The sequence below is a fragment of the Psammomys obesus genome, unplaced genomic scaffold, assembly GCF_907164565.1.
Source record: "Psammomys obesus unplaced genomic scaffold, mPsaObe1.curated_primary_1811, whole genome shotgun sequence".
Taxonomy (NCBI): domain Eukaryota; kingdom Metazoa; phylum Chordata; class Mammalia; order Rodentia; family Muridae; genus Psammomys; species Psammomys obesus.
In genome coordinates this window covers 52,072,685-52,085,707 of record NW_026585895.1, presented here as the reverse complement: position 1 = coordinate 52,085,707, position 13,023 = coordinate 52,072,685, and the positions used below count along the sequence as shown (strand labels likewise).

At 43.3% G+C, this 13,023-nt stretch overlaps 1 protein-coding gene across 9 annotated transcripts in view; it reads left to right on the top strand.

Annotated features, from left to right (window-relative positions):
• The window catches only part of Tsc1 (TSC complex subunit 1), a 50,418-nt gene that overhangs the window by 26,125 nt on the left and 11,270 nt on the right, over nucleotides 1–13,023 (top strand). For 3 of the 9 annotated variants that reach the window (XM_055600039.1, XM_055600040.1, XM_055600041.1), the window contains exons 9-17: nucleotides 3,460–3,635; nucleotides 5,523–5,650; nucleotides 5,945–6,056; nucleotides 6,350–6,471; nucleotides 8,830–8,899; nucleotides 9,297–9,401; nucleotides 9,638–10,196; nucleotides 11,646–11,689; nucleotides 12,359–12,525. In XM_055600039.1, coding sequence (XP_055456014.1) covers nucleotides 3,460–3,635; nucleotides 5,523–5,650; nucleotides 5,945–6,056; nucleotides 6,350–6,471; nucleotides 8,830–8,899; nucleotides 9,297–9,401; nucleotides 9,638–10,196; nucleotides 11,646–11,689; nucleotides 12,359–12,525 — 1,483 coding nt within the window. The remainder of the gene's footprint in view (nucleotides 1–3,459; nucleotides 3,636–5,522; nucleotides 5,651–5,944; nucleotides 6,057–6,349; nucleotides 6,472–8,829; nucleotides 8,900–9,296; nucleotides 9,402–9,637; nucleotides 10,197–11,645; nucleotides 11,690–12,358; nucleotides 12,526–13,023) is intronic. The other 6 variants (XM_055600044.1, XM_055600046.1, XM_055600042.1 and 3 more) reach the window with 6 other exon arrangements.

Below are 13,023 nucleotides of genomic sequence, written 5' to 3'. Positions count from 1 at the left end.
CTAACTAACTAACTAACTAACTAACTAACTAACTAACTAACTAACTACATAAATAAGTAAATAAATAAATAGATAGATAGATAAATAAATAAATGGTAAATCAAATTTGGGGAAAAAAATGAAAACTGTTAACTTGAAGAGGAGAGAAAGGATGGGCAACAGTGATCCTGGACTACAGAGCAAGTTGATGAATGAGAATCATAAAGTGTATCTTTTGGGCTTTGAAGAGTTGGGGAAGCAATTCAGCAAGCAGAGCTGGAGGCAGTAGCCAGAGTAGTTGTCAAAGAGAATAGCACAAGGCACCTGTAGCATGGCACTGACTTGTTTTTGCTTTCTGAGACAAGGTCTCCTCATATAGTATAGGTGGGCCTTGCTGTCTCAGGTTCCCGCCTCCATCTTTCCTGGCAGTGGGACCATAGGCTGCAGGGACTGTAAGCTACCATATTTCAGTTACTCTGAGATGACATCAGGTATACAACATATATATGTTTTACGTGGGAGTGAGAGAAGGGATAACAAACAAATGTGAAACTGTTAATATTTTAGTTTGCAATTTCATTCAAATATAAACAGCCTATTTAAGCCAGGAATGGTAGTGAATACCTTTGCTCTCCGCACAGAGACAGAGGCAGATAGATCTCTGAGTTCAAGGTCAGCCTGTTCTACAGAGTGAGTTCCAGGGCAGCCAGGGCTACACAGAGAAACCCTGTCTCACAAAAAGTAAAAACAAATATTTTTTTTTTGTGTGTGTCTACTTAAGTATCAAGGAAATACAGTGTATATTTTACTTGATCTTAAATAAAACGTTTAGAGCCAGTGAGATAGCTCATTGGCTAAAAAGCATCTGCTGCCAAGCTGGAGGACCTGAAGCCACATGGTGGAAGGAGAGAACGAACCCCCACAAGTTATTCTCTGACTTTTTCAGGTGCACTCTACTACTACAAAATAACTTATTTAGCTGGATGCTTTTCTAGTATGTGTAATATTCAGAGTTCAGCCCCCAGCACTGCAAAAATAAATACAACATCCAATATAATCCTTTTATGTTTATTTACATATTGTGCACGATGCATGTATGAGCCGTGTGTGTGTGTGTGTGTGTGTGTGTGTGTGTAGGTCAGAGGACAGCTTACTGGAATCGTTTTCCCCTTCTGTCATGTAGGTGGGCTCCAGGATTTGAACTTGGGCAGTCAGGATTGGAAGCAGATAGCTACCTGCTAAGTCATCTTGCCAGCCATGTATTTCCTCCTCTTCTTTGTTTTCATCTTCGTCTTCTTAACAGAATGTTACTTCTTTTACTAAGATTAATCTTGTGCATATATGTGTCTTGACTCTCTTCTCACTTAATCACTGTCTAGTCATGCTGAGGTGTGGAAAGAGGAGCCCCATACACATGCCTACAGCATCCTGAATGCAAGGGACAGGGCTTGAAACACTTGCCACCCAGGGAAGCTGCCTTGTGCTCTGGTCGTCCCTGCACACCTCTCCTTTTATTTAACATAATATTTTCAACATGTGAGAATGAACAGTCATTCTGTAGGGCATGACCTGTGTGTGTAGGGCATGTGTTGTTAGAAGAACCCACACAGTGCTCTCAGTGCTGTTGTCCTCCTCCCCCTAAACATGGACAGAAGACAGGACAGAGTCCTGTCAGAATGACCATGAACTTAGAGCCATAGACAATAAAGCTTTGTGTCCTACAAGCAAGTTTATGCTTGGGTAGTGTGCACAAGCTAAGTGTTTTGCTGATTTGGGGCCATTTGTAGAATATTTGTCAGACCCAGAGAGATAAAAGAAGAAATGAATATTACCTGTAACTCCAGGTTTTTGTGGTGCTGGAGAGTAAACACAGATCTTGTTGGGCAAGCTACAGACAAGCCTCTAGTTTGTGTGTTTGGGAATGGGAAGCATCTATATGTGGGGTCAGAGGACAACTTTTCAGGGGTCAGTTCTCTTTGTTTTGAGGCAGGGTCTCTGTTTTTGTCACTGCAGTCAGTGTACTGGTCCTGGAGCTTTTGGCTGATGCTCCTGTCTCTGTCTCCCATTTTGCTGAAGGAATACTGGGATTACACCATATCTGGCTTTTTATGGATACCAGGGACCAGGTTTAATTGTGAGATAAATGCTTTTTTACCTGCAGAGTTATTTCCCAGCCCATCTAGTTCTTTGAATGTCAATACTTAACAGTCTATTTGTGGGCACTTATCAGAACACTTTCGTAGTTTTTTCTCACTTAAGATAGTCTAGAGTAATGAGTTGGCTCATTAGTTTTTAAGGTGCCTGCTGCTAAGCCGGTTCAATCCCTAGGATTTACATGATGAAAGGAAAGAACTAACTTCTACAGTAATCTCCTGTGGCATTCCCCTGACCCCAAATAAATTAAATGAAAAATAAATCTTTTAAAAAGAGATTATATTCTAGTTGGGTGCATCCTAGCACTTGGGATTGCCATAAATTCAAGGACAGCCTGGGCTACAGAGTGAGTTTCAGGAGCCAGGACCATGGAGTGAGACCCTGTCTCAAAAAAAATAAAAAATAAAAAAATAAAAAAAAAGATGAGTATTTGAAGGCATGATTTTTAAAATTGACTTTAGTGAGGTGTATGGTTTACATACAATAAAATTAGTTTTGTTAAGTTTTTTGTTTGTTTGTTTTGAGACAGGGTTTCTCTGTATATCCTTTGTAGACTGGCCTTGACAGGTTGGCCTCGAACTCACAGCAATCCACCTGCCTTTGCTTTCATGAATGCTGGAATTGCAGGTGTGCACCACTGTGCCCAGCTGTAAGTTTTGTTAAGTTTTGACAACAGTTGTAACCACAGTAAAGTTTTCCATAGCCCTGGCAGCCACCTGCTGCTCACAACTTGTGCTGACATCTGCTAGAGGACAGCTCCCTGTGATGGCCTTATTTCTGACAAAGCCAGGCTTTGTGGTTCAGCACTGTCTTCTGTGTTTCTGTAGGATTAATTGGAGGTGGGCTAGAGGCTCACACAGCAGGAACTCTTAACAGCACTTTACATATCCTCTAGTCCTAATTGGTCACACAGTATGCCTAGTTCAGGGATATCTTTGAGCCCTTAGGCTTTGGTTGGCAACCTTAAGTCATCCCAGCTCATTGGTACTTTCCAGCTTCTCCCATTCCCTAATTTCGTTTCAAAGAAGATATCCCCAAGAACCATCTGTGTAGTTTAAGAGGCTAGTCTTTGTCTTTGTTGGTCATTTTTTTTTTCCTTTCAAACTAGTTTCTATTAAGTTGATGAAACCATTTTAACTAGGGGAAGTGGCTTGTTAGATGGGTGGCTAGTTGTACTAGTGATGTTTCCTACCTGGGTTGACATGGCTGTGCCTCATTCTTTGCTAATGACAGTCCAGTGGCCAGCACTGAGTTGGCCTCTTGATTTAACTGATGTGGTTAAATGAATTAGTGTGTGCCTATCTTGACTTGTGTTGCCCTTTCTAGGTGGAAGACATTAGAAACTCATGATGTTGTAATAGAGTGTGCCAAAATCTCTCTGGACCCTACAGAAGCCTCGTATGAAGATGGCTATTCTGTGTCTCACCAGCTCTCTGCCTGCTTCCCTCACCGTTCAGCTGATGTCACCACCAGCCCTTATGTGGACACACAGAATAGCTATGGTAAAAAGCAACTTTGACCATTTTTGTTTGTACCTTAATCTCTGGAAAGCATTATTTTTAATTTTGCTAACTTTTGGTGCTATTCCTAGAGTAAGACTTCTTTTACTGCCTATGGGCTTTTCCTAAAATATTTTAAATTAGAGTTTTCTTCCATTTTTAATTATTTTCTATTTTTAAAATTTTTTCTTTCACAATTTACTCATTATATATCCTGATTGAAGCCCCCTCCCTCAACTCCTCTAGTCCCACCCTCCCTCTTCCCCTAGCCCCTTCCCCTAGTCCACTGAAAGGGGGGGTTCTCTACTATTGCCATCTTTCCATAGCTTGTTAAGTCTCATCAGGACTGCCTGGATCCTCTTCCTCCATTGCCTGGCAAGGCTGCATCATCAGGGGAGAGTGATCAAAGAGCAGTCAACTGAGTTCATGATAGAGGCAGCCCCTAATCCCCTTCCTTCAGAGATCCACATAGAGACTGATCTGCTAATTGGCCACATCTGAGCAAGGGGTCTAGGTCTTCTCCATGCATGGTCCTCCATTGGTGCATCAGTCTCTGCAGGACCCCCTGGGCTCAGATCTTTTAGTTTTGTTGGTCTCCTTGTGGGGCCCCTGTCCCCTCCATGTCCCTCTAATCCCACCCCTCTCTTCCTCCATAAGACTTCCTGCACTTTGCCCAAAGTTTGGCTCTGAGTCTCAGTATCTGCTTTGATCCCCTGTTGGGTAAATCCTTTCAGAGGACCCTCTATAGAAGACTCCCATCCTGTTTCCTCTTTTCCACCACTTCTTGTGTCTATCCTGTTTGACATTCTGCATGAGATTTAAGCATCTTCCCTAAGGTCTTCCTTAGTGTTTAGCTTCTTTAGGTCTGTAGATGGCTGTCCTATATTATATGACTAATATCTGCTTATTAGTGAATGTATACCATGCCTGTCTTTCTGTTTCTGGGTTACCTCACTCAGGATGATCTCTTATAGTTCCATCCATTTGTCTGCAAATTTCATGATTTCTTTGTTTATTCCATTTTGTAGATATGCCACAATTTCTGTATCCATTCCTCTGTTGAGGGACATCTAGGTTGTTTCCAGATTCTGTGAAATAAAGCTGCTGTGAACATAGTTAAGCAAATGTCCTTATTGAATGGTGGGGCATCTTTTGGGTATATGCCCAGGAGTATATACTGGGTATAGCTGGATCTTGAGGTAGTGCTATTCCCAATTTTCTGAGATTGTTTTCTATTTTTCAAGCTTAACTGTTCTTAATTTCTTATCTAATAACATAGCAAATCCCTAGAATAGTCCTGAACATATAACACAGTAAGGGTCCAAGTACTTACAGCTGGTCCCTGTGTTATAACAGACTCAGTCTTATCAGTGCATCCAGTGGGGCCCTACAGGAAGACTGAGATAGTCTGAGAGTCTGGATTCACAGCAGATCTTGGCTTTAGCTGGGATGGAAGCTGCATATCAGGCTGTCAGAAATGGTGTGCCTTTTTAATTATCCTGATGCACAGTTAGAGTCACACCTGCCTGAATTTTAACTTCCAAAAGGCATTTAAAGAATCTTTAAAAGCTGGATGTGGTGGTGCATGCTTTTAATCTGAACACTCAGAAGGCAGAGGCAGTGAATCTCTGAGTTCAAGGTCAACTTGATCTGTGTAGCCAGTTCTAGGGCAGTCAGGACTACACAGTGAAACCCTGTCTCAAAAGCAAAACAAAAACAAACAGCCCTACAAGAATCTTTAAATGTTAGTTTGTTCCCAGGGATGCCCAAGCTCCTGAGGGGTTTTAAGTAGAGAGTTCAGTGTTATCAGAAGGCCTAGAGGATTGTGGTTGTTTATCATAATGACCTGACACCCCATACTCACCCCTGCTTCCTTTCCTTTCATTGCAGGGTGTGCTACTTCCACCCCTTCCTCCACCTCTCGGCTGATGCTGAGTCCACCTGGGCAGCTACCTCAGAGTCTGAGTTCCCCATCAACACGGCTGTTACCTGAGCCGCTGCAAGTATGGTGCCACTCAGTGAGCCTGCTCTCCTCTGCCTCCTGGTGAAGCTGGGCCTTTGGGCAGGATTTAGAATGTAATGGGAAAAATGCATAGTGTGAGTTTCAGGAGGGCGCTTGATAGGAGCAGAGAAAAGAGAAAGCCACTGTTGACACGTGGGTGGCACCTTGGAGTCCAGATACTTGAAATGTGGTAGAGATTTCACAACATGCTCCTTGTAGTTGAAAAGGCTGCATCTAAATTGAACATTGTCTAGAAACCTTGTGCAGGCCTCAGTCTCACTTGCTGATGCTATTCTTTATTGACTTCTAGGCTACTCTCTGGAGCCCATCTGTGGTCTGTGGTATGACCACTCCTCCTACGTCTCCTGGAAATGTCCCACCTGATTTGTCACACCCCTACAGTAAAGCCTTTGGTACCCCTGGTATGTGTGTCTTAGTTAGATTTGATTGGTAGGTTTAGGCCTATGTTTTGTGACAGAGGCACTCATAGTGAATTTGGGGGCCATTTGACAGTAATAAACTTGTTTTTGAAATTTAATATAAATTTCTGACCTTTTCAAAATGAGTAAAATAAAGAGACAGACAGACACTGAGGCTGATCTGGATCCTGAGGCATTAACTGGACCACTATATTTGTAGTGACAACAGTGTTAAAGTAATGACAGCTTTTCTGATGTTTGGCTCAGCCTTGCTATGTATTGTCCTTGTCTCTGAGCAGGTGGAAAAGGAACTCCTTCAGGAACCCCAGCAACCTCTCCTCCTCCAGCCCCACCCTGTCCCCCAGATGACTGTGTGCATGGTCCCACCTCCCAGGCCTCAGCCACACCCTCCAGGAAGGTGAGTGTCAGGCCAGAGATGCCAGTGTCCACACATTCACCTTGTGAAGCCTACTTATACCAGGTACAATCCTGACACAAATGGGATGGAATTGAATCATAATAACTGAAAGCTGTGGCCTGCCAACTCCAGGACCCTCAGTGGATTAGATCAGCTTTCAAATCAACTTAACTGCTGTGTGTCCTTCTCATGGCATTGACAGTACAGACAGTAGTAAGATACTTAGCACCAGACTCTCGAGGTATTGTATTGTCCCTAACGTGTTTTTTAGCTTAGATAGAGGAAAGGGGAGGGGAGAAGCATGCTTCTACATGAGGAAGCAGAAATGATGAGCTTTTCTTAAATCTGGACCTTGAAGTTATGTACATACTCATGAGGAATGTAGCTGGGTATTGTGGCACATGTATAATCCAAGCTCCAGAGGCTGAGGCAGGAGGATTAAGAATTTAAGGCCAGTATAGATAGAGTGAGATTCTGTCTCAAAAAAACCAGACAAATGAGCAAAATAAGAAACTTACTCAAAGCATGTTTTATTGCACATTGCAGGATGAGAGGAGTTCTGCCTTCTAGCTGTTTGAGTCGGAGCTGAACTATCTGCTTTTTTCCTATGGGACATGGTTTACCTGAAAAACAAGTGACTGACAGATGGTTTAGTCAGACCTGAATATTTAGCAGGAAATTTCTTTTTAATTTACTTTTTCAGTACAGGCTAATGGATTTCATTGTAACATTTGCATACTTGTATTTTGTTCATATTTTCTTCTTCCCCTACCTGTGATAAGTTTCTTAAATGATGAAACAACTGTCACTTCAGGATAAACAGCTGACAATATCTATAGCCAATAATAAATACAACTTGCAAGTGAAAATAGGTCATTAAAAAGTTTGTGCCTATTTGAAGTAAGTCTGATCTGCAGAGTGAGTTCCAGGACAGCCAGGAATACACAGAGAAACCCTGTTTCTAAAAAAACAAAACAAAACAAAAAAAAAAACAACAACAAAAGGCTTGTGCCTAGGGCCTGGCATGGTGGTGCAAGCCTTTAGCTGTAGCACTTGGAAGACAGAGGCAGATAGATCTCTGTGGGTTTGAGGCCAGCCTGGTCTATGTAGCAAGGTCATCTTCTGTTACATAGTGAGACCCTGTCTCCAATAAACAAACAAAACATGGCTGGGCATGGTGGTATACACCTTTAATCCCAGCACTTGGGAGGCAGAGGCAGGTGGATCTTTGAGTTCAAGGACAACCTTGTCTACAGAGTGAGTTCCAGGACAGCCAGAACTACACAGAGAGAGAGAGACCCTCTCTCCAAAAACAAAACAAAACAAAAACCACAAAAACAAAAAGTCTTATGCTTGCCATCAATGCTAATTGTGCAAGCAGCTCAGGTCCAGCACCCATGTAAAAAAGCCAGGTATTACTGAGCAGGCCTGTATCCCCAAGCTCTGCTGTTGGAGGCAGGAGGATCGCTAGGGCTTGCTGGCTACCATCTAAGCTCCAGGTTAGGTGAGAGACCCTGTCTCCACAGAATACAGCAGAGGGCGATAGTGCAGGACACTGACATCCTTTTGCTTCTGCACACATATGTGCTCACAGAGAGTAAATGCACAGTATGAAGAGATTGTTTTCAGGTTCCATACTATAACTATGTTCATAAACAGATATAATATTTATATATATATACATAAAATATATATAAATGTATATATTTATATAGAAAGTTTATATAAATATATATAAATATATAAACTTTATTATTACATATCTGTAAGGACCCTGATTTTCTTATGTTTCAGCCAAAGTAACACACAAAAACAAGAGTAGAATGTAAATTAAACAAAATTATTAAAAGAGATTGAAAAAATGTAGCAATTCTAAGTAATTATTGTTTTAGAAAATACAGGTTTTTCATAAAAGTATGCTACTTGCATTAACATGACAGGTGTATTATCTTTAAATTAATAAGTTTCCTTTAATTTCTATTTTAATTTCAAATTCAACATTTTTGGTAGATTTAATGGTACAAATAGAATCTCTTAACATATATATTTATTTTATGTGTATAAGTGTTTGTTTGCCCACAGAAGCCAGAAGGAAGCAACAGATACTTTTATATATCACTCAGGCAGTTATAGATGGTTGTGAGCTGCCATGTGGGTCCTGGGAATCAAACCTGGCTCCTCTGGAAGAGTAGCCAGTGCTCATAACCACTGAGCCATTTCCAGCTTTAATTCTTTACATTTTTTAAGATTCTAAGGGGATCCTGAAGTCCAGCAGTTCACAGGACTAACCTTTAAATTTCCATTACTGTTTGCCACAGAACATGCCCCAGCATTTTCACTGTGTGTATCCATTTTCAGGAAGAAAGAACAGATTCCTCAAGGCCTTACCTTCAGAGACAGCATTATCTTCTGAATGACCGAGGACTAGGTAAACTCCCTGGGTAATGATGGACCTTGCTTGTCTCTTTGCATTGAACTCTATAGTTTAAAAGCTAAGCTAGGTGGAGGAAGGGTGCATTGGAATAAAACTGATGCTTTCTCCAAGAGGTACGAAACACCAGTATTAGAAAGCTGTCAAACTACTGCCTAACGTATCTGCATCTGCTTTGAGCAGGTCAAACTGGGTGATTTTATCTATTACTAGAGATATTATGGCCTGAGAATTATGCTTTCTATGAGGTTGCACTTGAGGTTGGAACCTTTGTAAATGACACATAAGCTTTCTCTGCTTATCTTGAAGAAATGTAGATGTGTGTGCAGTGGTTGCGGCTTTGTGATTGCAAGGGTTGGCCAGTTTGACCTGAATTGTTTCTGTCTCTCTGCAGAGGATCTACCTGGAAGCAAAGGTTCTGTTACTCTGAGGAATCTCCCATATTTCTTAGGTGACCTGGCTTCTGAGGAAGACAGTATTGAGAAGGATAAGGAAGAAGGTAACGGGTGGGGTGCTTCAGGGTAATAAAAGTATCCCCCTTCTGTCTCAGAACTGGGCTCTAGGGTTCTAACTCAGGCTTGCGTGACTTCTTGTGTTGGGGTGAAAGTTGGTGTTTGTTTCAGCATGTACAGGGAAAGGATTGCCAGCTTTCCTTCCCCTATAGAACGTAAACCCAAGCCCATTTGCTTGGTTCAGTGTTTACAGGATTCCCTTGTTTTCTGACCCACATTGCAGCTGCGATATCTAAAGAGCTTTCTGAGATCACCACTACAGAGGCGGATCCTGTAGTTCCTCGAGGAGGCTTTGACTCTCCCTTCTACCGAGACAGTCTCTTGGGTTCTCATCGGAAGACTCATTCGGCAGCCTCTGGGACTCAGGGCTCCAGTGTGAACCCTGAGCCTTTGCACTCCTCCATGGACAAGCATGGGCCTGACACACCAAAGCAAGCTTTTACTCCCATAGACCCACCCTCTGGCAATGCTGATGCCAGTCCCGCTGGGGACAGAGATCGCCAGTCTTCTCTGGAGACCAGTATCCTCACTCCCAGCCCTTGCAAAATTCCACCTCAGAGGGGAGTGAGCTTTGGAAGTGGGCAGCCTCCTCCATATGATCATCTCTTTGAGGTGGCCTTGCCAAAGACTGCCTGTCACTTTGTCAGCAAGAAGACTGAGGAACTGTTGAAGAAAGTGAAAGGAAACGCTGAGGAAGACTGTGTGCCCTCTACCTCCCCGATGGAAGTACTGGACAGACTGATAGAGCAGGGAGCAGATGCACACAGCAAGGAGCTGAGCAAGTAAGCCTGGGCCCTGTTGTTGTTTCTAACTAGCCCAAGGTTTCACACAGCATAGGACCATGAGGGCAGAGCAGGACTACTACCCTTTTCCACCTGCACCCAAGGCAGCCAGTTCTCTCGTGTTTTCTTAGACATCCTTGTATTCTGTTGCTTTTCCATGTCTAGAGCACAGGCACTTGTGCCTGGATGCTCTGTGAGATGGCTGATGTCTGTATGTAGATAAGTTTTCAGTACAGGCCATTTTGTGCCTCTGTTCTGTGTGGATGCTCCAGTGAATGTTTGCACATTTGTTCTCTGAAAAGCAGATGTTAAAACTGAGGTTATAATAGCTCAGAGTTAAGTAATACTGACTTCAGTGTGTCCTTCTTAAGCCAGAGCTTTCTGTTTTCTTTTGTGCTATTGGTGAGAGATGAGATTATCAGCATTCTCTACAGGATCAGGAGGCCAGATGCCCCACAAAACACATGGTTGCTAAAGAGTAGAGGCAGCTTTCAGTCTTCCTTTTTTTTGTTTTTGTTTTTTAAACCCTGTCAGAGAATTCCATGGAAAGAGAAAGAATTACCGGGCTAAGCTGAGTTTGACCCTTTTGCCACTGGTTCTTGGGAAATGTTAGTTTACTCTTCTGTTTGTTTGTTTGTTTGTTTGTTTGTTTGTTTTGAGACAGGGTCTCACTAAATATCCCAGGCTAGTCTGGAACTCATAACTTTCCTCCTGAGGTCTCCCAAGAGCTAAGATTTCAAGGATGTATCACCACCCCTGGCTAGTCTTTACCTTTCTTCTATTTAATACCATAACGAGAATCACAATATTTAAAACTCCACTTATAAAATGGTATTTGATGTATTAGAGTCAGAGTCAGGTAAATGACCTGCATTTATTTTGTATTTATCTGACAGTAGCTTGTCCAAGGAGAGTGACTCTATCTGCATGTAGAGGGTTGGAAGTAGGACTCCTGTTTCCCTGTAGAGGGTGGTTGGGGGGCAGATCCTGGGGCACAGTCATGAAGCCAGAAAGCTCAGCGTTAGGGTTGAGACTTAGTTAAGCATGGTGAACTGCCTCCCCCTTCCCAGCCAAGAGACTCATCCAGCTCAGTGTAGACTTGGAATTTGAAAGTTTTCCTGAGTCACTGCAGATTTTGACCACAAGAATGATTGCCAACCTTGCTATAGTTAAAAGTCTATATTTTTTGGCTGAGGATATAGCTCAGTTGGTAGAGTGCTTGATCCCAGCACCATATAATATGGGACATGGTAGCCCATGCCTGTAGTCTCAGCATTTGGGAGATGGAGGTTGGACGATCCGAAGTTCAACATCATCCTTGGCTGCATAACAAGTTCAAAGCCAGCCTGGGCTGCATGAGACTTTCTTAAAACAACAACAAACCAACAAGAAGTCCACATTCGTACTTTTCAGGTCAGATCAGTAACTTACTACAAAATCTTTTCCTAGGTTGTCCTTACCCAGCAAGTCTGTTGACTGGACCCACTTTGGAGGTAACGTTGCTTCAGCACACATCCAGACCTACTCATCTCCTTTCTGTCCTTGAAGGGTGTGCCCTCAGGAAGGGACTCCCTTTGGTTCCTGTTCTAGTCAGCTTATCAGCTTGGTGAGAGCATCCCAGGTCTTGCAGGCAGTGTTTTGTATGTTTAAGGCAAGTCCTGTGACCTTGGGAGTTTCGTGAAAAAGAGAGTGCCAGGTTTCCCTAGAAAAGATTCCCTTGGTAGGAAAGAACTAGGATGTCTCCCTGGGAAACACAACAGTGAGGGACCAGGGGCAGAGAGAAATGAGGTCAGAAATACCTCCATGGTCAGGTCTCTTGCCTCAGAAGCCCACTCTGGTACCACCTTTGGATGCTTTAAAGAGAAGGAAAATAGAAGCGTCTTTCGTGGCAGTGCTTGGCACTCACACACTGGGAGGTGTCAGAGCTGAATGTGCACGTGTGTGGATACAGGGTCACTCACTGGCCTGGAACTGGCTAACATAGTCCCAAGGATGTTGCCTCTTTTTACATGGGTTTTGTATATCAAAGCAGGCCCCCATTCTTGCCCAGCAGCACTTCCAAGACCCCAAGAATGATGTTTCTTAAGTGAGACATGTGGGAAGGCCTTGATAGAGCTATGTGTAAAGGCCTTTCTGCCACCTTCCCTCTGCTTTAAAATCAGGCTCTCCTCCCTCAGATGAGATCCGCACCCTCCGAGACCAGCTGCTTTTGCTGCACAATCAGCTGCTGTATGAACGGTTCAAGCGGCAGCAGCATGCACTCAGGAACAGAAGGCTCCTTCGCAAGGTGATCCGAGCAGCCGCTCTGGAGGAGCACAATGCAGCAATGGTGAGCAGTCACGGTGTCCACCCACTCGTAGAGAGCAGCTGCCAAAGAAGAGTGCAGCCTTTGTTAGTCCCAGCTCTGCCCTAAGGGGCCCGAGGGCCGGCCACTTAGCCCAGGAGGTACAGGTGTGCACAGCTGGATCTAGAATCCCTCTCAAACTCTCAAGAGCCATGAGAACAGATGACTTTTTGTGACTGCTTGGCTTTGCCTGTGCATATAAAGGGTCAAAGGAGTTTTATTTTTCCTGCTGGTAAGCTGTTTCATGACACAGAACTGAAGGTGTTTGATGTCAACCACACCTGGTTGTTGGTGTTTACTTTACACCTTTTAGGGTTTTTTGTTTGTTTTTGTGGGGGGTTGTCTGTTTGCTTGCTTGAGATTAGGTCTTTCCATTTAGCCCTGGAACAAGAACTCACTATGTAGACCAGGCTGGCCTCAAACTTACAGAGATCCCCCCTGCCTCTGCCTCTGTGTCTTGAGTGCTAGGATTAAAGGTGTGCA